Here is a 27,416-nt window from a genome sequence, read left to right on the forward strand (position 1 = left end):
ACATGTTTTTGTCCGATACTTCTGCTAATTTCAGTACCAGCACCAACTACATCCCCCTCTCTCTACCCTGACACACCTTTCACAGAGATCAGTCTCTACAAGCCTCTTTGGTGTGCTCTTCCATCCCCATCTAGCCTTCAACTCCCATGGTCACTTCCCCATGTTATCGCAAAGCATGTAAAGCTTCTCCCTAAATCTCCTCTCCGTGTCTCCTTCCAGGGCTACAAGCAGAGCTTTCAGGTGAGGCAGTGCTTTACGTGTGCGTCCTCCAACTGAACCAACTGTAATCGGTGTATTCAGTGTAGCCTCCTCCACATTAGTGAGAATCAATGAATGCCATTTCACCAAACACCTGTGCTCCATCTAAATTTAAAATGTAGACATACAGAACTGTAACAGGCCATTTCGGTCCAAGAGTCCATGCCACCCACTTTAAACCCAAATAACCTCCACCTCTGGTGGTTTTGAACAAAAAGAAGAAACCAGAGCCCCCAGGGAAAACCCACACAGACACAGGGAGAATGTATAAACTCCTTACAGACACCGCAGGATTCGAGCCCCAGTCCCAATCGCTGGTGCTGTAAAGGCATTGTGCTAACTGCTTCGCCAACCGAAACCACCCCGTGGCCATTTTTTTTTGCAATGGAAGTGAACATTTAGGAGAGGGTTTAGAAAATCCACGTCCTTGTCCACGTCAATGGTGCTGAATTGAAAAGAGTAGATAGATTCAAGATTCTGGGAATAAACATTTCCAATGATGAGACCTGGACAAGCACGTTGACATGACAGTCACAAAACCACACAAACACCTCTATGTCCTGAGAAGGTGAAGGAAGTTCAGCATGTCCTCTATCCCACTCAACAACTTCTACAACTGCACCGTTGAATGCATGTTGCTGGATGATCACAGTGTTATGAGAGCTGAGCTGTTCATGACTGGAAGAAGCTACATAAAGTAATGAATATAGTGCAGAACATTACGCAAAATTCTTTCCCATTCATGGACTCCGACTGCCTAGGAAACAGGTAACAAATTGAGAGACCCAACACACCTTAGACACAATCTATTCTTCCTCCTGCCATCGGAGAGAAGGCTGAAGAGTGTGAACGCGTGTGCACCAACAGACTTAAAGACAGTTTTGTTCTCTCTCTCTCTACAGCCATCAGGTTCCTGAATGGACCTCACATGCTATCATGCTGCCCTTACCTTGTACTAATTCATCAATGAAAAATGTGGTGACTAGATCCTTTTCTGGGAAAAAAAATACAAAAAGCACAAACAAAATGTTGACTCTCGAACCCTTTAGTCAATTGGTTGAATGAGCTCCCTTTTATATCCAACTGTTAATGATTGTTCAAGTCAGCACCTTGATCAGAATGAATTGAAAACTTAAAGGGATTTTCCCCTAATAGCACACATAAACTGAGCAAAATGGTTTTTCTACAAGTTGTTATTATCAAAAGTTGATTAATACAACCTATAATTATCAGGTGGTAATGTTCCATTATCTTTTTTATTTGGGTGTAAACATGCTGAATAGTATTAAGTATCCACAAATACAGAAGCTTTGTTTTGATGTACTCCTACAGTTGCAAAGTAAATTTAAACAACTTGCCTTATACCAACAATACATGTTTTCTAAATTTAGATTCAAATTTTTATTGATCAAGACATGAGTTGCTGAGTCAAATAGATATAAGCTTATGAAACCTGCAAGATAATGTGGTGTATTTATAATATTTAAGTACAGTAAAACCCCTGATATTCAGCACGGCAGGGGATTGGTAAATTCCGGATAAGTGTATTTTCGGTTACTTGAGATTTATTCGTCCAATCCTCAGCTAATGCATCAAGAATAAACAGTTGAAAAAGACAAAGGACAAAAACATACTGTACTTACACTGAACAAACTTCACTTGCATTAATACGCATTTCACTTTATTTTCAGTCACATACTTTAAAAACATTCAACCGTCGCTGCACCTTTAGGTTCTTCCCCCCTCAACAGAGCCACCCGAAAGACGAACAATAACATTATAGATCATTAACCACCCCTCCCCCAAGATTACAAGTAAAGCCTCTGACTGGGGTGACACTTACTAAGCAGGAATAAGTCAAGATTATTGTCTTCTGAATGTACAAGTATAACCCGACCAAACAGGGTTCTCTGGTCCTCAGTGCAAAAACATGCAGACACACAACCAGAAATAACAAACATACAGTCAAACAGTACATATGCAGGACAGGTCCTGCATATGAATAAATAAATATTGTTTTGTACATATGGGAGTCTTAGATGGTTTGGTCATCATTCTCTCTGCCCGTGGGAGGAAGCAGTTCCTCAGCCTGGTGGTTCTGGCTCTGATACTCCTGAATCACTTCCCTGACAGGAGCAGCTGAAGGATGCTGTGTGCAGAGTGGGAGGGATCCTCAGTGGGGGGAGGGAGATTCCAGTGATCCTCTCTGCCATTCTTATGGTCCTGTAGATTGACCTCCGATCTAATGGCGTAGCTAGAGAGGGAGCAGGTGGAGTGATGCCATTTAACCATCTGGCCCACACATGGTAAAATGTTGCTTTAAAAATGTATAATGAATTTAAAATTATTTGGTGTGCCTTGTGGTGCCTTTTTTTATGTGCTTGTTTCCGCTAACATTAGAACTTGGCTATGCCCAGCTCCCATCCATTTCTCTGCAGCATCCGTACCATCCTGTGATACAGCCAGTCAGGACACTCTCAAGAGAGTTCCTTTAAAAGGATGACATAATGGTGTCGGTAGCCTTGCCTGCTTCATTCTTCTCAGGAAGTTGCTGTTGCTCCTTCCTGACAAGTGAGGAGACATTGAGTGGCAACGATAGGTCACTAGAAGAGGAGACGCTTTAAGATAGTCACCCAATGGTGAGCAGCATCAACCAGCTCTTCATTCTGGGTGACGCCATTGTTGCCTCACACAACTTTATTCAAACAGCTGCTATGAGCAAAGCACAACCAAGGCAGTCTGCTGGCTGGATATTTGCTCCCACCTTCACCAAAGGTTTATCTGTTCAGAGAACATTAACTTTTACAATTTTAAACTTTTAATAACATTTTTACTCATTTTATCTATGTATTTGTTTATTTTTGATTATTTTTGCCAGTTGCATGAATTCTGAATAACAGTTGTTTTACTGTAGATCATGTGATGTAGAATGTAATGATATACTTGAGGATGCAAGTCGTAAATGCTCTATGTTTTGGTATCACTTGTTGCAGGAAGTAGACTAAGCTTGTGTTTTTGAAGGCCACTGGTGTTCTGGAGATACTAATTTTATTTGAGTTTGCCGGTAGTCCACCTTTGGTTCAAGGTACTTCATAGTCACTGTTTAATGCAACTGATATTTGCCAGAAGTCTGTAATAACTGCACTGAAAAGTCATTTGCTGCTCTGCATTAATGGTAAAGCTGGACTGAACCTGCAGAACTAAATGATATCTAAAACCTGAAGTGAAACACAGAAACTGCAGATGCTGGAATCTTAAGCATGCAGTGAAATTCAGGAGGAAGTTCAGAGGTGCTGATCTTTAGGCTTTTGCACCTTCTTCATGAAGGTAGCAATAAGAAGAGGTTATGACCAGAGTGATGCTGGTCCTTTATGATGGTGGCTGCTTTCATGAGATGTCTTCAAGGGAAGTAAAACACAAATGTTTACAGACACCGTGATTGAAGTAAAAACACAATGCTGGAGGATCTCTGCAGGTCTAATAGTGAACTTTAGCAAAGATTAAGATACATTATGTCTATCCATGGGCTTATGCACTGCTCACCAAGGCCACCCGTAAATTGGAGGACAAAACTTAATATTTTGTCTGGATACTCTCCAACCAGATGGTATTAACACTGACCTCTCTGATTTCTGCAAAACCAATCCCCATTCTCCCTCTCTTCCCTAGCTCTGTCTCCTCTTCTCTCTAAATTCACAAGCTAACTTCCCTCCCCAATTGCTCTCTCTTGCTTTCCCCTCACACTTCCAATTAAGTGAACCCCTCCTGCAACCCTTGACAAACCACATTCCTCACCATTTACAAACCTCTATATATCCTCACCAGTATATCACTTAGCTTCTGATACTCCCACCTACTGTAACATTGTCAAGTATTTTACTTCTCTCCCCACTTCAACAGATGGTCAGTCAGTGGATCTTTCTCCTTGGTTCCAGCCCCTGGCACCAGTATTGCAGCACCCTGGTCTTTTCCTGCACATCTGCCCAGGGGTGCAGCCAGGTATTACACACACACACACACACACACACACACACACACACACACACACACACACACACACACACACACACACACACATTACACAGAATATTATTCTATTTACAAGCTGGCATTAAACAAGTAGAAAAGCTGCATTTGATAAAGATATTCAAAATTATAAGGGGGGGGTGTGCGGATAAAGTCAATGTGGATAGGCTTTTTCCACAGAGAGTGGGGGAGATTCAAACAAGAGGGCATGGATTGAGAGTAAAAGGGGAAAGGTTTAAAGGGAAACATAAGGGGAAATTTCTTTACGCAGAGGGTGGTGGGGGTATGGAATGAACTTCCGGCAGTGGTAGTAGAAGCGAGATCGATGTTAATATTCAAGGATAGGTTGGATAGGTATATGGATGGGAGAGGTGTGGCGGGTCAGTGGGACAAGGTGGGAGATGATGTTCAGCACAGACTAGTGGGGCCAAACTGGCCTGTTTCTGTGCTGTAAATGGTTATAGGGTTATGTGCGCCCAAATCATCAAAAGGTACAATAAATAATATTGCAGTTTCACTGCTGCCAACTTGAAAACAGTTCTACACAAGTTTTCTAGCTTCAGAATTAATTGGTCCAGATTTGAAACACTACTGCTTAAATAAAACTATTTATTCTCACTTCCGTTGAAAGGTTTTTAGATACCTTCTGAAGGGAAAAGATCAAGATTCCTGGACCAAGTGTAGAGATTAGCAGATATTCTTTGGCTTGGCTTCGCGGATGAAGATTTATGGAGGGTTATGTCCACGTCTGCTGCAGGCTCGTTGGTGACTGACAAGTCCGATGCGGGACAGGCAGGCACGGTTGCAGCGGTTGCAAGGGAAAATTGGTGGGTTGGGTTGGGTGTTGGGTTTTTCCTCCTTTGTCTTTTGTCAGTGAGGTGGGCTCTGTGGTCTTCTTCAAAGGAGGTTGCTGCCCGCCAAACTGTGAGGCGCCAAGATGCACGGTTGGAGGTGAGATCAGCCCACTGGCAGTGGTCAATGTGGCAGGCACCGAGATTTCTTTAAGCAGTCCTTGTACCTCTTCTTTGGTGCACCTCTGTCTCGGTGGCCAGTGGAGAGCTCGCCATAGAACATGATCTTGGGAAGGTGACGGACCTCCATTCTGGAGATGTTACCCACCCAGCGCAGTTGGGTCTTCAGCAGCATGGATTCGACGCTTGCGGACTCTGCCAGCTCGAGTACTTCGATGTTGGTGATGAAGCAGATATAATCCAACATATAAAGGCAAGGTTTTCAGAGTGAAGTCAGGGAATACTTCCTCAGACAGAGAACAGTGGGCATTTGTGATTCCTTTCCATCCTATGCTAAACAGAGAAACCCAAAAGTACAATATTAAAACAGAGATAGGAATGAAGTTTTTTTTTAAAAGTGCGTCTATGTGATTTAAAACAAAATATAGGTTTGGATTTTTCATCATAACAAACAGGCATTATAACCTCTTAGGAAATGTCAACATCACAGCAGTGGGTTGTATAAAGAAAGGTGATGAGCCAGCAAAGAGGAGGGAGACTGAAAACGTGGCTGAATGGTGCACCAACAACAACCTTGCACTCAATATCACCAAAACTAAAGAGCTGATTGTTGACTTCAGGAAGGGAAAGCCAGAGGTTTACAAACCAGTGATCATTGGGGGATCAGAAGTGGAAATTTATGTTCTTGGGAGTCACTATCTCGGAGGATCCTTACACGACCCAACGCTCTAATGGCATCGTGAAGAAAACACATCAGCATCTCTACTTCTTCAGGAGTTTGAGGAGGTTTGGTATGACACCAGAAACCCTGGCAAATTTCATTTGTGGTGTGCGTGTGCGTCAGAGTGTGCTTAGCAATGGTCCGCAGGGAAGGAGACAAGCTATGAAAAAAAGTTGATACTTTTCCAACACCAGATCTGAGAAAATCTTAGGTCTTAATGTTTAAAAGGGAGCTAAACCAACCACTGTGCAGTTAGTAAATCGGCTTACAAACAAACTCAAATCCACCTCCCCCAAGAATAGACTTCTATGAAATATACTATTAATTCTGATTTTTTTTTAATGGAAAAAAATTCCAAGGTAATGTTCATTTATTAGCTATATAAAATAAAAGCTGCAATGGGCCAACCCCGTACATGGCGTACACAAAAAAGATGATCATTTACAAATGAACTCTGCTATGCATCTGCCGGATTGTTGTCTTTCTCTTTGGGAGGGGTTGAGTAGAGCAATGATTGTTGCTTGTGGCTTGAAATGGAGCTCCAATGTTGGCTGAGGGGAGGGATCGGAGTTGGACATCGGGAACTCTGATTTACACCGAGGGGAGGGTTTGGAGTAGCGACTCAGGCGTCAGGAGCTCTGATGACTGGATACACACCCCGGACGGGTGGCAAGGGCTTCTGTGCAGGCCGAGGGATTCAGTTTTGATCCATGGTCTCACAGCACCGTTCAAAAATATGCAGTGCGGTAGGGTTGTGGTGGGGGTGGGGGGGGGGGGGGTGGTAGAGGGATGTTGCTAAGCTGAAAATACAGGGGACCTCCCGCCCCCCCACCCCCACCCCCCATTTTAGCTACTCCCTGCCTCCACCCAATTCCATACGCAAAATGACTGACATATTCCCATTCTTTTGTCTCCTGCCCTTTTACGTCATCCAGAAATAGTTGTACTTAGGCCTGAGTTAATTTGGGAGAGGAGGAATTAGTTGCACATTTTTGAAGGAAAAAGTTCGCATCTAGTTTTGCAGCAGTTGGATTTTGATACCAAGGGGCAGCAGCCAAAATAGACATTGTTTCTCCTTCTGGCCATCCTTTCCCTAATCAGAATTTATTGTCATGAACATGTGTCATGAAATCTGTTGCTTTGCAGCATTACTGGTACAAAAATTGCAATAAATTACATTAAAAAAAATAAATAAGTGCAAAATGAAGAGAAAAAAAAAATGCCTGTGGTTTGTTGCCAATTCAGGAATCTGATGGCAGAGGGGAAGAAACTGTTTTTGTACCGTTGAGTGGTTCGTCTTCAGGTTCCTGTACCTCCTTCCTGATAGTAGCAGTGAGAAGAAGGCATGGCCTAGGTGATGAGGGTCCTTGATGATAGAGGCTGCTTTCTTGAGACACCATCTCTTGTGGATATCCTTAATGGAGTGAAGACTAATGCCCATGATGGTGCTGGCTGAACTCACAACTCTTTTTTAGCCTCTTCCTGTCCTGTGGATTGGCAACTCCATACCAGACAGTAATGCAACCAGTCTAAATGCTCTCCATGGTACATCAGTAGAAATTTGGGGTCATAACAAATCTCCTCAGGCTCTTAATGAAGTATAGTTGCTGTCAAGCCTTTTTCATTATTGAATCAACATGAAAGCCCTAGGATAGATCTTCAGAGATATTGACACCCAGCAACAGAAAGCTGGAGAAACTCAGCAGGTCAAGCAGTGCCCTTTATATAGCATAGGTAAAAATACAGAGCTGATGCTTTGGGCTAGAGCCCTCCATCAAGGTATACCTTGATGAAGAACTTCAAATTCCCAGGAATTTGAAGTCTTTACCCTCTAATGCTGACTCCTCGATGAGGAATGGTTCATGTTCTCCTGGTTTCCCATTCCTGAAGTCCTTAATTTTGTGTGCAAGGCATTGTTGTGACACCACTCAACTAGCTGATGTATCTTACTCCTGTTTAATTGTAATATCAAACCACAAGTTTCTGATCACAGCGCAGCTATTCCTGCTTCTGTGGCAGGTGTGTCACTGATAATGTAGCGTTTCTTTTGCAATTCCATACCCAAGCACCTGTGGCTTCCAGAATGGCCAAGAAAGCTCAGATGCAAGAGACCATTGGTGGATCTGAACTTCTACCTAACTGATGATAGACATACCAATTACAAGCATTGAGCTAAATTTTGAAGGGAGCTGTGGACATTCAGCACCTTCCCTCCCCTGTAACTCTCAGACGAGTTGACGTCCAGACCTTGCAAAGTGACATGCGTCTGGACATTTGTCGCCTGACCTTGTTTCCAGACTCAAATTAGGCTCCAGTGACAAAGCTTAGTCATGCTGGGAATCTATCTCTCCAATCTCTGATCTATTAGACCTTGCATATTGAGTTGGAATCTCTATTTATTTGAATGAGTTTTCTTGGCTTGAAGATACAGAGGAAAGGGGTTGGTAGTTAATAATTTTACATAGGATATTTTAATCTTTTAATTAATTGACTTTATATAATTTTAATTTCCATAATTTTACATCATTTATATTTGTCATTAATTTTACATATTTTCATTATGTGCAGCATTTTGAAGAGTTTTAAATGTCTATGAAAATCAGCGATATCTGCATATCCTTGACATCTTTGGCAGAAAGTAACTGAAGTGCCAGATGATGAAGTAGACAAAGACGATGTGGTCAAACAATAATCATGGCTTTTATTAGCAAAAACTCATGGTACAATAATGAAAGACAATAGATGCATATACAGTTATACCCAAGGGGAGTGTCCTTAACTGTAGAGATAATGCACAGCCAATGTTAGTACAGCAAGGCTCGCTAGAGGGGAGACAGGCAGCTTGGCAGACATTCACCACAGTGACATTCTGCCCCGAGCTTTGATTCCAGTGAAAGGTTATCTGGGCATTCTCAGATGCAGCCTATTAGTGCACTACTTGAGGTTGACTCACTACTGAAGGTTCACCATGTCTTTCCAGGTACCTTGCAATAGATCTCATCGTCCACCTTTATACACATCAAAATTCTTGGCAGCCCAATTAGATCTGCTGACCAAAGAGGATAATGTCTTGTTTATTTTCATTGTCGCTGCCTTCGTATGCAGTGTTGCTCTCTGTTTTAAGTGGACGCCCTTCAATCCTGAAGTCGTGCTGTCTTGTCCTAGGCTCTCCCAGCATGGGAAGCAACCTTTCCACATCTAACCTGTCCATGTCTTTCAACATTTGAAATGTTTCAGCAAGATTTCTCCCCCTCATTCTCCTAAATGCCAATGAGTACAGGACAAAAAGTCGAAGTTTCTCATATGATAACCATTGCATTCCCAGAATCATCCTTGCGAACCTTCTCTGAACCCTCTCTAATATCAGAACATCCTTTATTAAATGAGGAGTCCAAAAGTGCTCACAGTGTTCCATGAAGTCTCACCAATGCCTTATAAAGCCTCAGCTTCACATCTCTATTTTATTCCTCTTGAAATGAATGCCAGCATTGCATTTGCTTAAGCACCCATCTGTGTTAAGGACACAACACCCCACTGTTGAAAATTGGATCATAAATTTCCTCTCCTTCAGACCGCAATCAGTAAAGATTGGTAAAAACATCTCCTCCACGATCTCCATCAGTTTCAGAGCATCACAGGGCTGCATTCTTAGCCCCTGTTCTATTTACTTTACACCTATGACTGTGTGGCTCGGTAACACCATCTACAAATTGGCTGACAATATCACAGCAGTGGGTTGTATAAAGAAAGGTGATGAGCCAACAAAGAGGGAGGAGACTGAAAACGTGGCTGAATGGTGCACCAACAACAACCTTGCACTCAATATCACCAAAACTAAAGAGCTGATTGTTGACTTCAGGAAGGGAAAGCCAGAGGTTTACAAACCAGTGATCATTGGGGGATCAGAAGTGGAAATTTATGTTCTTGGGAGTCACTATCTCGGAGGATCCTTACACGACCCAACGCTCTAATGGCATCGTGAAGAAAACACATCAGCATCTCTACTTCCTCAGGAGTTTGAGGAGGTTTGGTATGACACCAGAAGCCCTGGCAAATTTCGACGGATGTGTGGTGTGCGTGTGCGCCAGAGTGTGCTGACCAGCTGCATCACGGTCTGGGTCTGGGGATATCAATACCTCTGAGCATCAAGGTAGTGGACACAGCCCAGGATATCACAGGCAAAACCTTCCCCACTATAAAGAACATCTTCAGGTAAAAGTGCCGCCAGAGAGCAGCAGCAGTCATCAAGAATCCACACTGACCAGCACACGCTCTGGTCTTATTGGTACTATAAGGAAAGAGGTGTAGGGGCCACAAGACTCACACCATCAGGTTCAGGAACAGCTCCACCATCAGACTCCTCGACAACAAACTCAATCAGGGACTCATTTAAGGACTCTTACCTGTGCATTATATTGATAATTTTATTCTTTCTATATTGCACAGTCAGTTTGTTTACAGTTCTTTATTTGTTTATATGTATACACCGTGTACAGTTTTTTTCTGCAATGTGTTAATTCTGCCTCACCCACAGGAAAAAAGACATTGTCAGGGTTTTATGTGATGTCACGTATGTACTCTGACAGTAAATCTGAAATCTGCTTTCTCCATTACTGACTCAGCATACAAGTTTATCTTCAGGGTATTCAGCAGGAGTGCTATCAGGTTCCTTTGCATTTGGAAAATTTCCATTTTCTCCCCATTTATAAAATAGCCTGTCCGTTTAATTCTTCTACCAAAGTGCACATCCGTACACTTTCCAAAATTTAATTTCATTTGCCACGTCTCCGTCCATTCTCTTAATCTGTCTCTGCAGCCTGCCTGTTTCCTCAACACAACCTCCACTTATCATCCTATATTCTACAAACTTGGCCACAATGTCATTCATTCCATGATCTAAATTATTGACATACAACATAAAAAGAAGTGGCCCCATAACTGACCCCAGTGGAACACCACCAGCAACGGGCAGCTAACCAGAATATAATCCTTGTATTCAACTCTTTGCTTTCTGCCAATCAGCCAGTGCCCTACCCATGCCAGTATGTTGTCCTGTGGACTTTGATCTTGTTAAATAGCCTCATGTTCGGCACTTTGTCAAAGGCCTTCCAAAATCCAAATGCACAACATCCACTGTATCTCTTTTATCTAGCCTGTTTGCCACTTCAAAGAATTCTAATATGTTTGTCAAGTACAAATTTCCCTTAAGGAAACCATGCTGGCTTTGGCCTATCTTGTCATGGGCCTCCAAGTACTCCATAACCTCATCCTTGTCAACTGATTCCAGCATCTTCCAAACCACAGATGTCAGGTTAACCAGTCTCTAATTTCCTTTCTGCTGTCTCCTTCCCTTCTTAAATAGTGGGATGACATTTGCAATTTTCCAATCCTCCAGGACATGCCAGATTCTGTTGATTCCTGGCTGCTTTCCAACAACCTCATAGCTCTCATTATCTAAGACTGCCTTTGGAAATGCATTATTGATTGATACCTTTGATTAGCCTTTGCATGTATGCAAACTTGTACATTGCAGAAAATTAAGATAACGTGAAGAAAGTGACAGTTTAACCATTACTTAAGTTTTATAACCTGCACCCACATGGCAGAAGTCAAACATATGTAAATTCAATTGACCTTAATTGTAAACCAAGACGGAAAATGGGATTTGGCAGAAAGTTCAACAACCTCTGTTTTTTTTAGAAATCCATTGTTTTTTTTTCCACAGGGAAAACAAGTGCCATTGGCTTTAAAAGGAATAGAGTATTTATTTATCTGATTAGCTTTGCTTTTAGGTAAGATACACCTATAAAGTGTTTATCGCCATACATGCAAAAGGAAGTCGAATGAGTTCCTTGCAATTAAAAAAATCCTCTGGATTAGAAGTTCAGAGACTGCTGGGGGCATCAAGCCCACAGGGATTTTCAGGGGATATTCACTCAGAAGACATTAAAGTAAAAAAGCTGATGATACAACATTGATTCTTTTAATATCTTTTCAAGAAATGGAAAGGTTGAGAGGGATGAAAAAGTTTTCCTTCAAAATGAATTCACTTTTAAAATGTACACCTGCCATGTCATTGCAATGCTTGCTTTTTCAACAACCATGTAAACCAAACGATTTCAGAATACATATAGAATTGAGGTTGGAAAATACAGAACACAGCATCATCTGTGATAATTTAGACCTCTTCTGAAAGATGTGTTGGGTGTTATGTAGAGCTGACAGAAAAGCGAGTATATTGGAATGAACTCAAGCAATCAGTTGTGAGCAGCAAAGCATGAAAATCTGAAGAAGCAGAGAGGAGTACTGTAAACACAATGCTGGAGGCCCTCAACATCCCATCTTTAAGATATAACCTGGTTTTTGTGATTTCCTATCATATTTTAAGTCTACTGCAACCATACACGACTATGAAATGCTACATTTCATTGGAAATTAATTTCCTGCATTCACACTTGGACATATTCCCTGCTAATCTTGGTGCAGTCAACGACAAACATGGTGAAAGGTTTCACCAGGACATTGTCACTGTGGAAAGGTGCTATCAAGGCAACTGGAATCCATTAATACTGGTCGAATTTTGTTGTGACTACTGACACGAGAGGTACAAACGAAAATCAGCGGCAAAACGTTTTTAGGTCACTTAAACGCAAGCAATGTGTCAGCAATTAAATTCAATGAAAGTTATTTAATATCTCTCCAACTTCACACATGATATATCAAATCTGAAATTATCTTTGTGTTCACCAAGATGTGGTCCTATCATAATCTCCAATTTTCTTATATGAAGCAAACCTTTTGAAAAGAATTACTGTCCAGTGTTATCAGATCCAACAGGAAACATAATCAGAACCAATCTGTTTGCTTTTCACTTTTCGTATCTAATTTTATGATGACTGGTATAATTTTAATGTCAAAAGTACTCACGCAACTGATGACCTTAAGCCTCGCACATTCGGAGTGTGTGTGAGGAAAATCAGATTAGTGAGATTCACTGTTATCTCACATCCTGAATGCTTATCCTCACATTTTATATCTGCTTTAACAATAATACCTGCAACAGCAACTTGGCTGGGAAAATATTGTGTGCCATTACTGCGGAATGATATGGGTCAGGGTCTTGGGAGAGGATTACGCAGGGAACATTCATGGCAACACCATGTATTTGTATTTTCCTGGCTGGAGGGAATCAAACAGATTTCCAAGAAATGTGGATTTGGTGGTCAGGCACTTCATTTGAAGACATTGCAGTGAAAATAGAGGCTGGAGCTGAGGTGACATCATCAAAAATGGGAGAGAAAGGAAATTGAGACACGGGGTGAAGAGGGGTGGGGGTGACAGTGTCTGAGAATATATATAGCATAAAGGTTAAGAAGTCAGCAGATGCTGGAGAACTGGGAGAATACAAAAAAAAGTGCCGGGTGACTCAGCAGGTCATGCAGCATTCATGGAAAGCAGGAAGCAATCGACATCAGCAGACTTTGCTTTCCATGGGTGCTGTACGACCTGCTGAGTTCCCCGACACTTTCTGGAATATATGAAAGCTGGAATTAGAATTGGATGGTCATTTGTTGAGAAGTAGTTTAGGATGCAAGGTGGAAAAAAACCACTGAACCAAAGGAATTGGGAGAGTACAAGAACAGGACAAAAAGAAAGAAATCTGAGGGAACTGAAATCGAAGAAGAACTACAAGAAAGAAAGAAATGACAGAAGGAGTTGATCGTATCATTCAGAGTGATTTTTTTTTAAATCTTGCCATTGATGTTGGAAGGTTGTAGCCACCTGGAAGTGAGTGCTTAAAATTTAAATTAAAATGTTGCATTTAGACATACATCACGGTATTAGGCCCCTCCGGTCCAATTACACCTAATTAACCTACAAACCCTTGTACACTTTTGAAGGCTGGGAAGAAACCAGAGTACCCAGAGGAAACCCACATAGATACAAGGAAAACATACAAACTCGAGCGCTGGATTCGAACCAAGGTCACTGGCACTGTAACAGGGTTGCGCTAACTGTTTTGCTAGCCATGCTGCCCTTTTGTTTGTTTTACGAGAGGCAGAAGTTGAAGTATATCATATATATATTTTTTTTAAATTGTAATATTACATGACAATAAAAAGCATCTTGAATCTTGAACAAAAATACATACCTAGACAATATTTACACACATACATACACAGACTCACACACGCTGGATTCAAACCTAGGTCACTGGCACTGTAATAGCATGGCGCCAACTGTGCCATACAAAGAAGGCAACAAGCAATAGATTTGGGGATCTGAGAGAGGTTGACGGAATTAAGACTATAAAAAGGAACAGGAGTGTGGGTAGAACAGGATAGAAAGTAGCTATCGTAACAAGCTTCATCTGCGATTGAGACAAAGGGGAGGTGAAGCAGGATGATCTATGGCATGAATTTAAATTGGGAAGCTTGCATGGTGGAAGATGAGTGGCAATGAACACAGATAGTAATGTATGATGAGATGAATTGCGAATTCACTGAGAACTGGAGTCACTCGGCGCTGAGGCTTCGGGGGAATGCTACACAACAATCACAGTAATAAAATTTTTTGATATGATATAATCAGTAATGATTTCAAATGAATGTGATGAGATGATCAAAGAAGAAGGAAATGCAGAGAAAAGCTATACATTTTTTATCATTCAAAATCTCAAATAACATCCCAAATCTTTTTTCAAAATGACTTCTTTTTAATTTTTTAAACTTATGTATATATATATATATATATATTCACAAGAAATGCAGATCACCTTTTTTTTAATAGACAGACATTCATTTTGCATGATTTCTGGGTATGCTACTGAACTCTGGGTCACGTGGAGGTGAGAGGTACAAATACAGTACCTATGGGAATGGATTGAAGCTTCCTTTTGTCATTTGACATTTTTTTTTTGGCCTGGCATGTGTCCACTGCAAATTCAGATACCCTTCCTCTTCGTAGCCCCAGCTGAATTTTATCAATCAAATTGCTTGAATATAGTCATTTATATGGAGCATGAATTTTATCCATGTGATTTATGATTTGGTTAAAATGTGATTTTTTAAATCTACTTTAATATATGAGACTTTGGCTAATTACAAGTTCTGATGCACAAGACTTTAAATCTAATTTCTTTTTTTTTCTTGGGTTATTAATCTTTCTTAATTGTGTAATATAACATAATTGTTTCATTTTTAAATATTGCAATATATCATTTTCTTCCAAATTCATTTTCTGTTGCCTGGTTCCACTTCCCCTCTTTCCTTCCGCTCTTTCTTTCTTTCCCTTTTCTCTTTTTTTTTGGTCTTCCCTTCTTTCTTAACTTTGTCTTTTCATAGTGTCCTCATATTTTCCATAAAACTGAAGTTGGTCCAATTTTCGTAAAAGATCCAAAGGCTGTTCATCATGAGCCAATGGGATCCACCTTGGATATGAAATTCTGTTTTGGCTTCATTAAGTGGAACTTGCTTCTGATGGCATCCTTTCATTCAGCTGAGTTTGAGTGTGTTTTAATTTTTATCCATTGTTGGGAATTAAGTTTCAATGGCTTGTAATTGGAATTTAGGAGAACGAATCACATTGAAACATTTGAAATGTTGAAAGGCATGGACGGAGTAGATGTAGAAAGGTTATTTCCCAGAGTGGGAGAGTCTAGGACAAGAGGGCACAACTTCAGGAGAGCCCGCTTAGAACAGAAATGCATAGGAATTTCTTCAGCCAGAGGGTGAAATTTGTTGCTATAGGCAGTTGTCAAGGCACATTTGGGTGAATTTAAGACAGAGATTGAGAGGTATTGGATTAGCCAGAGCATCAAAGGTTATGGGGAGAAAGCTGGGCAGTGGGGCTGAGTGGGAAAATAGATCAACTATGATTAAATGGCAGAGCAGACTTTATGGACTGAGTAGCCTATTTCTGCTCCTATGTCTTATATGGCAGATATGAATTTCCAAAATTCATTGCCATTTATATGAGTTGGATTGAATTGAAAACCAAAAGCATGAACCCATGCCCATATATTATGCAGTCAGATCACTAATCGCACCTTCTAATCCTGAAGTGGTAAGGTGCTCTTTTCTGAAGATTAATTTGGAAAACTTGGATTCATAAAACGTAAGGTAACAGCACATAACAACACAGTACAGGCCCTTCAGCCCATGATGTGGTGCCAACCTATGTAAACCTATTATTCCAAGCAACTTAATTTGTTATTGAAAAAGCTCATTGTAATTAAATACATGAATAATGAAATTTTTATAAACTATAATTGTGAAGTAATTTTCATCAACCTTAACTTGAGTAGATGGGTATTTGTTCCAGTAAAAGTCTGGCTCTCATTGATTTGTAATCTGTTCAGCAGTAGCTTAAGCTAAATATACTCTGTTAGCCTTCCCAGTGGTATTTATTTGCTTGGTTTGTTATAAAACACTGCAACTTGTCAATTATGTACTTGTGAAATTGACATACTTTGATTGAAGAGAATATAATTATAAGGGAATTCAATAAGTCCTTCAAAGAACAGCTTTGCCTGACAATGTGATACCAGCATGAAAATGTAATAACAGGTGCTAGAGTCTTTGTTTTATGTCTGATTGACACCTTTCCTCATGCAGGTGTGATCCATATCACTGGCAGCCACAGCAAATAAATATCAGATGGTTTCAGAAAATGTAAAATCCCCCACTTCCATACTTCTGGGGATGAAAGTTTTGCATTTCCAAAACCCCTTGTCTGGAAAAGAATTGCTTCCAGATTTTTCAAAATAACCTGGTTTTCTGGATTCTGGGTTAGTTGAAGTATCTCCTGAATCCGACTTTCCAATAGATTCTTTGTTTCTTTTTAATGTATGAGCAGCAAGCAACCAGAAATAAGCACACTTTTGACAAAACAGAGAGATATGTGGGTATATTGAAATCGATGATTGCACCATCCCATTGAGAATTTTTTTCAACATCCCAGTTAACATTATGTCCAAGGGATCATTGCTGCAAAACTCAGTGGCGTGTGAAGACTGAGTCACAAATTCAATGAAATCTAGAAGCAGGGTTATGTCTGGGGTTCCGGTGTGTAGGCTATCACGGTGGGTTGAGGGTCATGGTGGAGAAGATTAAGCTAACTTGCCTGCTGCCATTTCTGCTGAATGACTTAAATGGTTCTAACATTCAAAAGTATAAACAAATTCTGAATAGCCAAATGAGTTGTTGAATTTTTAAAAATCAGACATTTAAATACAATCTAAATGACGTAAAATAAAAGAGGAAATTCCATAACATTTAAATGCTGTGGAAGTCTGTGTTTTACTCTCGAGCTGGAACATGGTTGAAATGACAATATTAGTCAACAATATAGATTTGGGGCTTGTGCACTCACACAAGCTTGAAAGGATTGTTGGGTTTCTGCACAATATTAGCAAACAAAATATTAGTAAAATCCTCATTATCTGGAATTCAGGAAACCTGCAGCCTCAAGCAACCAGCAAAAATAAAATCACAGAAAATAAATAAATAAAAAATTACAGAAGATTAAACTTGGTGCCCCGAGTGGTCAGTTCGCCAACCATGCAAACTCAGGGTACCGTAAAATCCACTTAACTGGCATTTACCAATCCCCACGGGTGCCAGATCACAGGTGTTTTAAAGTATTTAACTTAGAGAGTATGGGTTCTTGTGTTCAATCTGTAAACCTCTGACCCTGATGCTTCTGCTCTGACAAACTCTGACTTTTAAAAGTCTCCTAAAATCTAAAATAGATTTTGTTATAATTGTAGAAAATTGCCAATTTAGGGTATTAAAAATATCTTAATGTTGAACGGAATGGCACACAATGTGGACTGGTGACATTGAAGTCCTTACAGTATCTTAATGTTAAAGAGACTTCGTAGGATATTTAACTGAAGATTTTTAAAGGAAAATTCATTGTTATTTATTAAGTTAATTTATCAGAAAAGTGAGCTATTCATCAGTATTTAACATCAAGTATGTCATTAGTGTTAAGTACTTTGTTTTGTTGAGTTAGTTATTTGTCTTGTATAATCGAAATACAGAGCCCACTTCTCTCACATGCTTATCACGTGAAGCTATCTATTATTGTACCATTTGTGTTAATCATTTTATCAGGGGGGTCAAATTGAGGTGCCAAATATCATGCCGGAACAATGCCAACTCTCATGCAATTCAATTAAAATCTTCACATCATAGTGGGAGAATCCAAGATATGATTGGTAATGGCATGTACTTACAGATTCAAATGCAGTGGTGATTTAAAGACACATCAAATGGCTTCAGTAAACTGTTCACATAAAATTAATGTGCCATTACTTTAATGGGTCAATGCTGAGAATCACATCACAACTGACACTTCATAAAGGCAGGAGGAATGTTTTTCTAATGATCAGAAAACTGTTCTACTATTCTGACAAGGATTTCATTGTATGATTGTACAAGTGATGCTTCCTGATGTCATGCTGGGTTCATCTGAGCAACCTCCTGTGGCTTCACTGCCCTCCCCATGTTGCTGTGTTCATATAAATGGCTGGGAGTGTGCTACTGCTAAGGATTAGGGTTAGTCAAGGGTTCAGGTTAGTCAATGTCATTGGTCCAAGTCATTGGAAATAGGTTCAGCTGTTTAGATCTACCTATTTACGAGAGAAAAAAAAAAGCAAATCAGAGTTGTGATTGGATCCTGGACATTCATCTTCATTGGTCAGGATGTGGCTGGTGATGGGATCGTGTTTCAGGTGTCAGAAATCATGGGGAATGATATGTTGGATGTGGAAGCTGGTGGGATAATAGGGATGCATGAGGAGAACCCTGTCCTCATTGCATTGATAGAGTGGTAGGTAATCCCGAAGAGAACCACAACAAAAACTGGGAGGGGGGGGGGGTGGGGGGGGGTGGAACACAAAGCCTCAAGATTCAGTTTACTACATTAATTTTGTTTTTGCCTGCTGCAAGTCATACAGATTTGCCCACCAGCAAGAATTGCCTTAGCGCCTCTTACAGTTTTACAGTCAGAGAGAGAGCAAATGAGAGTCCCCCACTAGAGTCACCAAGTGTCCATAGATTCGCCTCCAGCGCTTCCGCAACCCCCGCAGCCACTCAGAGTCCAGTCCAAGCCATTGGAACCTGAGCTCCCTGAGCTCCACGGCCAGGAACTTTCCAGCGCTCTCGGCACCTGCACACATCCCTGGTTCTCCTCTAACCAGTTCGAGCCAGTCTCCACCAGTCCCACAACCCGGCACGTGTCTCCCGACAGCAGTCTCCCGAAGCCCACAGCTTCCACCGGTTCATCGCCTTGAGTCACCAGCAGCCCCCGCATGCACTGGTTCCTCAGCCGCAGAGCCCCCTCACTGGTCCGTCGTCGTGGTCACCGTCCCCATGGGTTGTCTCCTCTGCTTCTTCCTCTCAGTCGGTGCATGATCTTCCCATCTTCTGGTGCCTGTTCCAGTCCTCCGCTTTCCCAGAGTCTGCAGCCCCTCGTGGATGCTGCAAATTAATAGGCGCTGCCATCTTGGGCTCAGACGCTCTGGTCATGGGATTTCAACTAAAACCACCATGTGCTCCCACAGCAGGCCGTTGAAAGCCCATGCGGAACCAATGGCAGCTGACTGGGTGGCCGGACCCCACAGGAGCGCTGCATTTCTACTCCCTCACTCCCTGCAGGTCCACACCAGCGGCAGCGGCAGTACTACCATCTTCCAGATTTAACGTCAAAATTTAGGGAAGTAAATTGAAGACAGAGATGAGGAGGAACTGCTTCTCTCACAGTGTTGTGAATTTGTGGAATTCTTTGCTCAAAGAAACATTATAAGGTTCCTCAATAAATATTTTAAAGACTATTTATTTTCATAGTAGTGGAATTAAAGGTTATGAATTAATGGCAGGTAAGTGGAGCTGAAACCATGGTTAAAAACAGCCATGATCTCGATGAATGGAGAGCAGGCTCAATGGGGCCAGATGGCCTATTCCTGGTTCAAGTAAGGGATGGACAGATGTGAATCGTGCAAAGAGATGGGATTCCTTTAGATTGGCATCATGGTGACCAGAGACACATGCTGACTTACTGCGAACTGTTCTCTAGACTTATGATTGACCGCATCTTCCAGGAAGCTGCCCTCTTTTTTTAAAACTATAAGCGCTCATCCCCATTATCTTACCAAATCTCAGCTCTGTGGTTTTCCCCAAGTGCTGCCCAGAATCTGAGAAAGGAGAGTAAATTATTATTGCCTGCTTCTTTGTAGTCCAATGTATCTAAAATGCAAATGCTTCAGGATTCTTGCTGAAATGGGTTTTCAATCAATAAGTTCCATTTTAAACTTCAGGCAATTGTGATAATGGTGTACAACTTTCAAGAAGTATTCCCGTGATAGGATTCAGTATATTGGGGCCAACAGAAAGCCTGTAATGCTGCACATCGAATAATGCAAGAGGTTGGGATTCTATGAATATGAATTGGATTAAAAGTATATCTAATCAAAAGCTTTTGCATGGTGCTCTTGCACAGCCAGTCTATAGTGTGGTTATCTGTAATAAATAAAATATGTTGTGTAAGATAGTGGTGTGAAAGCAGAGAGCTAGGTCATTAAAAATGGCACTGTAGCTTGTTAATCAGAACAGAGATCTGGGTTGAAAGGGCAATAGAAGATGTGAATATTTTGGGTGTGAAGATGCCCTCTTCCTCCATTGTTTCACACATGTTATCAGTGTGAGTGTAACAGTTGGAGTGAAATATGAAAGTCTGCAGACACTGTAGCTGTAGTTAAAAAAAAAACAGAAATGCTGCTGGAAATCAGCCGGTCTCACAGCGACCATAAGATATACAGTATTACTGACATTTCGTGCCTGACCGTTTCCTCAAGGTATGAGATCTCACCTTCAGGAAAGGTCTCAGGCCTGAAACATCGGTAATATATCTTTACCTCCAATGGATGCTGCAAGACTTTCTGTGTTTTATCGGAACCATAGAACAGTACAGCATAGAAAAAAAGGCCCTTTGGCCCTTCTAGCCTGTACCAAACTATTATTCTGCTAAGTGCCACTGGCCTGCACCCAGTCCTTTGCCCTCCAGACCCTCCCACCAACATACCTGTCCAAATTTTTCTTAAATATGAAAAATGGGCTCACATTCACCACTTCAACTGGCAGCTCATTCCACACTCCCACCAATCTCTATGTGAAGAAGTTCCCCCTAAGCCTTTCCCCATTCACCCTTAACCCATGTCCTCTAGTTTGTATCTCACCTAACCTCAATGAAAAAAACCTACTTGCATTTACTCTATGTCTACAGCTCATAATTTTATATGCTTCTATCAAATCTCCACTCATTCTTCTATGCTCCAGGGAATAAAGTCCTATCCTGTTTAACCAATGAAGTCTGAACCTGTTTAACCATGCTGTAGCCACCAGGTCCTCCATCAGCCAGCTCCCCACCATGACTACCAGACCCCCCACATCTCCATTGGGCACACAAAACTCAAAACGGTCAACCAGTTTACCTATCTCGGCTGCACCATTTCATCGGATGCAAGGATCGACAACGAGATAGACAACAGACTCGCCAAGGCAAATAGCGCCTTTGGAAGACTACACAAAAGAGTCTGGAAAAACAACCACCTGAAAAACCACACAAAGATAAGCGTATACAGTGCCGTTGTCATACCCACACTCCTGTTCGGCTCCGAATCATGGGTCCTCTATCGGCATCACCTGCGGCTCCTAGAACGCTTCCACCAACATTGTCTCCACTCCATCCTCAACATTCATTGGAGCGACTTCATCTCCCAACATCGAAGTACTCGAGATGGCTGAGGCCGACAGCATCGAATCCACGCTGTTGAAGATCCAACTGCGCTGGGTAGGTTACGTCTCCAGAATGGAGGACCATCGCCTCCCCAAGATCATGTTATATGGCGAGCTCTCCACTGGCCATCATGTCAGAGGTGCACCAAAGAAGAGGTACAAGGACTGCCTAAAGAAATCTCTTGGTGCCTGCCACATTGACCACCGCCAGTGGGCTGATATCGCCTCAAACCGTGCATCTTGGCGCCTCACAGTTCGGCGGGCAGCAACCCCCTTTGAAGAAGACCGCAGAGCCCACCTCACTGACAAAAGACAAAGGAGGAAAAACCCAACACCCAACCCCAACCCACCAATTTTCCCCTGCAACCGCTGCACCCATGTCTGCCTGTCCCGCATCGGACTTGTCAGCCACAAACGAGCCTGCAGCTGATGTGGACATTTACCCCTCCACAAATATTCGTCCGCGAAGCCAAGCCAAAGAAAAAAAAGCAACCATATCCCCTTTTTGAGTTTAAAAGCCTCAGACCTGCCTGTCCCTCGCTGTTGATTTTGGAAAAAAGCAAGTAAGTTACTGGAAATAGGAGAGGGTCCCTCAGATAAAATTTTAAAAAGCCTGGGAATAGGACCTACAGCTTTTAATTTCTGAAGGAACTTGGAATGTTATTTTCAAATTGTTTAAAGCCTCTTCTTTATGTGCTTTTTGCTCTCTCCTACAATTTAAAGTAGTCCAAGAGGCTCACATGTCCAAAGTCAAACTGTCTTGCTTTTATGTGGATGTGATAAATGCAACAAAGGAGATGCTTCATTTGCCCCTTTTCCACTGGCACCTTGTACCAGGAATTAACGGAAATTCACTGGGACAGGGTCCAGTGGAAAAGGAAAACAATCAACACACCGGCGTCAAACAGCATCAGTATACCAATTAAGCCAGAAAGTCACCCCTTTCCGGTTGAAGGTAGTCTCTTCTATCCCCAGGGATGAGATGTGTTCAGTGGAAAAGCAGTCATTGTCCTGGTTAAAGGTGGCCCAGTGGAATTAGCAGAAATGGCTTCCTATCTCGGGACACTGCACGGCCAATTAACTGGATGCCAGTAGAAAAAGGGCTAGAAATTCATGCTCAGGACATGTCAGAGTCTTGAGAAATATTGGAACAAAGTATTTCAAACTTTCCCTGCATTTTTTGAAGTTAATTTTAAACCTAATCCCTTAACTGCTTTATTTGGTATTGTTGGAGAACAGCATCTGAGCTGCATGGATTATCTTTTATTTCTCTTAATGCTAGGTGGACGGTGTTGATCAGATAGAGGGACGTTACTACACCTAATCATACTCAATAGCTTCGTGACGTCGTGTCATGTTTAAACATAGAGAAGATTTCCGATTTGAATTCAAATTTTCAAACACTGTGGGGACTCTTTTTTAATTACTTTTATAATCTTTGATTTGTTATGAAGGTTGACTAATGAGGTAATTTATCACTGATAAGAATTCTGTCTTTTTTGGCCAGCTTTTTTCTTGGTAGTGGGTTTAGATTTTCTTTTATTATAATAAAATATCAATACAATATCATCTGCTTGATTAAAATGTGGGGTACCTGGGATGAAATGATATGATTTAAGTGTAATGAATCTTTTAACATAAATCCATAGGTCCTCTATATTTTTGGATGTGAAATGTCAATGTTAATTGTAAAAGGACAAATAAAGTAAAGCACGGCAGGTGAGTGTGCAAGTGTTGTATGTGAAATTTTAAGCTTATATGAAGGTGTAGTGGAGGACATAAATAAGAGGCAATTGTCTTGAATGATAAAGGATGTTGGTGAATATTGTCAATGCAAAAAACTGAGCAGTGCCTGAGTCTGGTGATGGATTTAGTAATATATCTTATTTGAGGATGAATTCATTCATTTTGGCCACTCATGTAAGGGCATTGAAAGGTATGCATTGCAGTCTAGCTGTAACTTGTACCTGCTGGCTAATTTAGCAAGCCCCCGCTCTTTACCTGTGACCAGGCAATAAGAGTGAAAAGCTTGCCAAACTGCCAGCATCCCTGGAACAGAATTGTGGAAGTACCGATAAAATCTATATTGCAGTTGTTTTTAAAAAAAAATTTAGATATGGTAACAGGCTATTTCGGCCCACGCGTCCATGCCGCCCAATTTACACCCAAGTAACCTATATCCCCGGTACGCGTTTGAAAGGTGGAAGGAAACCGGAGCCCCTGAGGAAAACCCATGCAGACGCGGGGAGAACGTACACGATCCCTAGAGACAGAGCAAGATTCAAGCCCCGATTCCGATCGCTGCCACTGTAAAGGAGTTGTGCTAACTGCTATGCCAACCCTGCCACTATTATAATTTAGAGATAGTGGTAATCCCAGGATTAAGCATTCGGTTCTGAATTGGTGTGATTGTCTTCAATGGTGGGCAGTGGTTTGAGGTTTTAATCAGTTGTGATCAAATGGAAGAGCATACTTCTATCTCTTTGGGGAATAGAAAGTTGGTTTGAATAATTTGTCAGTCCAGGTTACAGTAAAAGAACCACTTCATTGTCTCTTGTGTGCCATTGTCCCCTTTGCTTGGTTGAGAGAGCTGTGAGAAATGTGGGTGCAAAGGAATGATGGCCAGATTTTTTTTTTAATTGGTATTTGGGGATCCCTGTCAAGTCACAGATTTATTATCCCTTCCTACTTGCCTTTGAGAAGCTGTCAGTGAGTGAACTTTTTGAACCGCCGCTGTCCATCTGGAAAAGGTACTCCTACGTGATTTGGAGTGAGCGATGACAGACTGACAGGCTATTTCCAAGTTCATGCCGATTTTGTAGAGGAACATGCGTGTATTGTTATTTAATGCACTGATGCCCTTGTATTTCTTGTAGTTAAGATCAAAGGTTTGGGAATTGGTGGCATACATTGCAGCCAGGGTCTGCTCTGGTGGAGACATGCATTGTCTTATACCGTCCTGACTGTAGCCTGATGTGGTGGAGCAGCTGTAGTTGCCCATTAAAGTGTTGGATCTTTGTTTGATGGAAAACTCCTATTGGTTGGATCACTTTTTAGTGGATTAGGCCAAAAGTAGATAATTTTTTGGGGGGAGGGAGACCCCAGTTATTCTCTCTGCCTCTATTATGCTCCTACTCTTCACTGTCGAGCTATTAATACGTAGTGGTGGATGGTCTTATCCACCTTGGATTTGTCCATGTTGAGAATCAGGTTGTTAATCTTGCACCACATCATGAGAATTTCCACCTCTTTTCTCTATTTGTACCTCATCATTGGTGCTGATGAGGCCACCTGCAAATAATAACTGCTGGATCTGGCATTACAGTCATGGATCAGTAGTATGAACCGGAGTGGACTGAGCACACTGCCCTGAGATGCTCCAGTGCTCAGTGTGATGGTGCTCATTGTTCTGCGGCCAACTCTGATATACTGTAGTCTTTCCGTTAGGACGTCCAGAACCCAGTTGCAGAGAGGGAGTGTTAAGACCCATCAAGGACAGCTAGTCCACAAGCCTCTGGGATATGATTGCATTAAACGCCTAGCTGAACTCGATGATCAGCAGCCTGGCGTATGAACCATCATTCTCCAAGTGAGTCAGGATGGAATGGAGGCACAAGTCTACATGATCAACAGAGGAACGGTTCCGTCTGTAGGTGAATGGAAATGGGTCCAGTCTCTCAAGGAGGTGCACTTTGCTACATTCCAGCAATCGACCTCCAAGCATTTTACAATGGTGGAGGTCAGTGCCTCTGGGTGGTAATCCTTGATATTTGTGTAAAATATGTAATATATCACATGCTTGTAGTATTGAAACTATATTATGCACAATTTAGGAAAATAAAGATAGAAGCATAGATTGGAAAAAATATTTTATTCTCATGGCTTTTTGTAATAATAAATATTGCAATGGTTATCTACCAATATCTATTTAGTTTGTTCTGACCATTCTTTGTTAAAACTGTAAAGATTCTGAAGGTAATCTCAAATTTAATACAAAATTCTTTTGTTGTCTCTTCTCAGTGGAATCCCAGGGAAGAAATGTGGAACAATTATTCTGTCAGCTGAAGAACTTGGCAATTGTCGGGTAAGTAAAAGCTTTACTATCACGCTGGGAAATCAGGTTAGAAAGTACCTGCTGGGTGTTGTAAAATTTTTACTTTTGTGCAAAATGTAGCACTGCATTTCTGAGCCTGTAAGACAATAGTTTGTCCTTTTCTCATCTGAGAAACAGATGATCAAGAGTCAATTATTACAGGGAAGTCATTTCAACCTGTCTGGTGATCCTCAAGACTACTGTGCTGTCCGAATGTACAGACTGTCTTTTTAACATAAGTGGCTATTCCAGAAAGTGGTGGAATGCTGAAGCCACTGTTGCAATTAATTTAGTCCTAAAATAATCTCTTAATATACCAAAACTACAAGACTGATAAAAGAGCTGGGAAGATTGTAATTTTTGTTTAAATTATGAACTTGGTTGCAAAGGTGAATTAGTCTCTCTCTGAAACATAAATTTCTATAGTTCTCATCTTTGAACTGCTCTTCCTATTTTGGACAGTTATTTGCTTCAGCTTTAAAATAATAGCTATTGCTCATTAAAGAACTTTCAGAAACAAATGCACAATGCACATTCAACCCAGTGATCCGATCAGCTACCTTGGTGTTCATTCAAGAGAAACCCAATTAGTTTCATAAGGAGAATTTTGATTTTGTTTAGATTGGAGTCAGATGAATCTTTCTCCTGAATTACAATAAATACAACTTTTGCTCTGGATCCCTCAACCCATCTTCACACCTGGACTTCACCAGCTCATAGGTTAATTGGCGATGATGGTTGAGTGTCCATCTTGCATTGCATTGTTGCTGATTTGCAATGAGTTTTCTTACTGGTTTCCACAGTTTGCCAGCAACATTTGGCTGACAAAAAGTAAATACTTAGCTGACCAACAAGAGTTTTCTCAAGCTTGCAGCAAGCTTGGAAGATCAGATTGTACAATAATTCTCGCTCCTGTTGTGACTTGGCCCAAGTTCCCTGCAGTGCTCCTGAAGGATGGTTGCACATCAGCAATGAAACACTCATGGGGCAAGAGTGACTAATCCTTGGAAGAGTCTGATCTGGCTAGAGAGACTCGTGGAAAACAGTGGGGGTTTACAAAAGGTAGACTGAGATGCAGAGTTGAAGTGAAAATCACATCAGCCATGATTTTATTAAATGGAAACACAGGGTAGAATGGCCTACTCCTAGTCCTGCTTCACACATTCAGATATCAAATATAATTTCTGGACGAATATGAGACAGCTGAATATGGTTGTAACTGCATTTTACTGCGGGAAAAAAAAAATCACTCGAGGCATGTTGGTACAACATTTGATTTGTCTTTAACCCACTTCAATTTGGAACCTTGTCATTTAACATAGAATAATATCATATGTGTCAATGACAGAATGTGCTGTTGTGAGTAAATCAGAATTGTAAAGCTCCCAGTATCTACTACCTATGGGGATTGGCAGATGCTGGATAAGCGAATTTTCCGGTCGCTTGAGAGTGCGTGTAGCATGATTGACGGACTGATCACAAGGGGGAGGGCGCCAATTTTAAACCTGTATTTTGTTACTCATTTATTTTCCACAATTTTGTTTTTG

General features: G+C 41.3%; 1 protein-coding gene across 5 annotated transcripts in view; it reads left to right on the forward strand.

The window, feature by feature from the left end:
• Window positions 1-27,416, forward strand: part of LOC138765084 (copine-8-like) — a 437,705-nt gene that overhangs the window by 187,816 nt on the left and 222,473 nt on the right. For all 5 annotated transcript variants that reach the window (XM_069941777.1, XM_069941779.1, XM_069941780.1 and 2 more), the window contains one exon: window positions 25,797-25,860. In XM_069941777.1, the coding sequence (XP_069797878.1) occupies window positions 25,797-25,860 (64 nt within the window). The remainder of the gene's footprint in view (window positions 1-25,796; window positions 25,861-27,416) is intronic.

Source organism: Narcine bancroftii, chromosome 5 (assembly GCF_036971445.1).
Source record: "Narcine bancroftii isolate sNarBan1 chromosome 5, sNarBan1.hap1, whole genome shotgun sequence".
In the NCBI taxonomy this organism is placed as follows: domain Eukaryota; kingdom Metazoa; phylum Chordata; class Chondrichthyes; order Torpediniformes; family Narcinidae; genus Narcine; species Narcine bancroftii.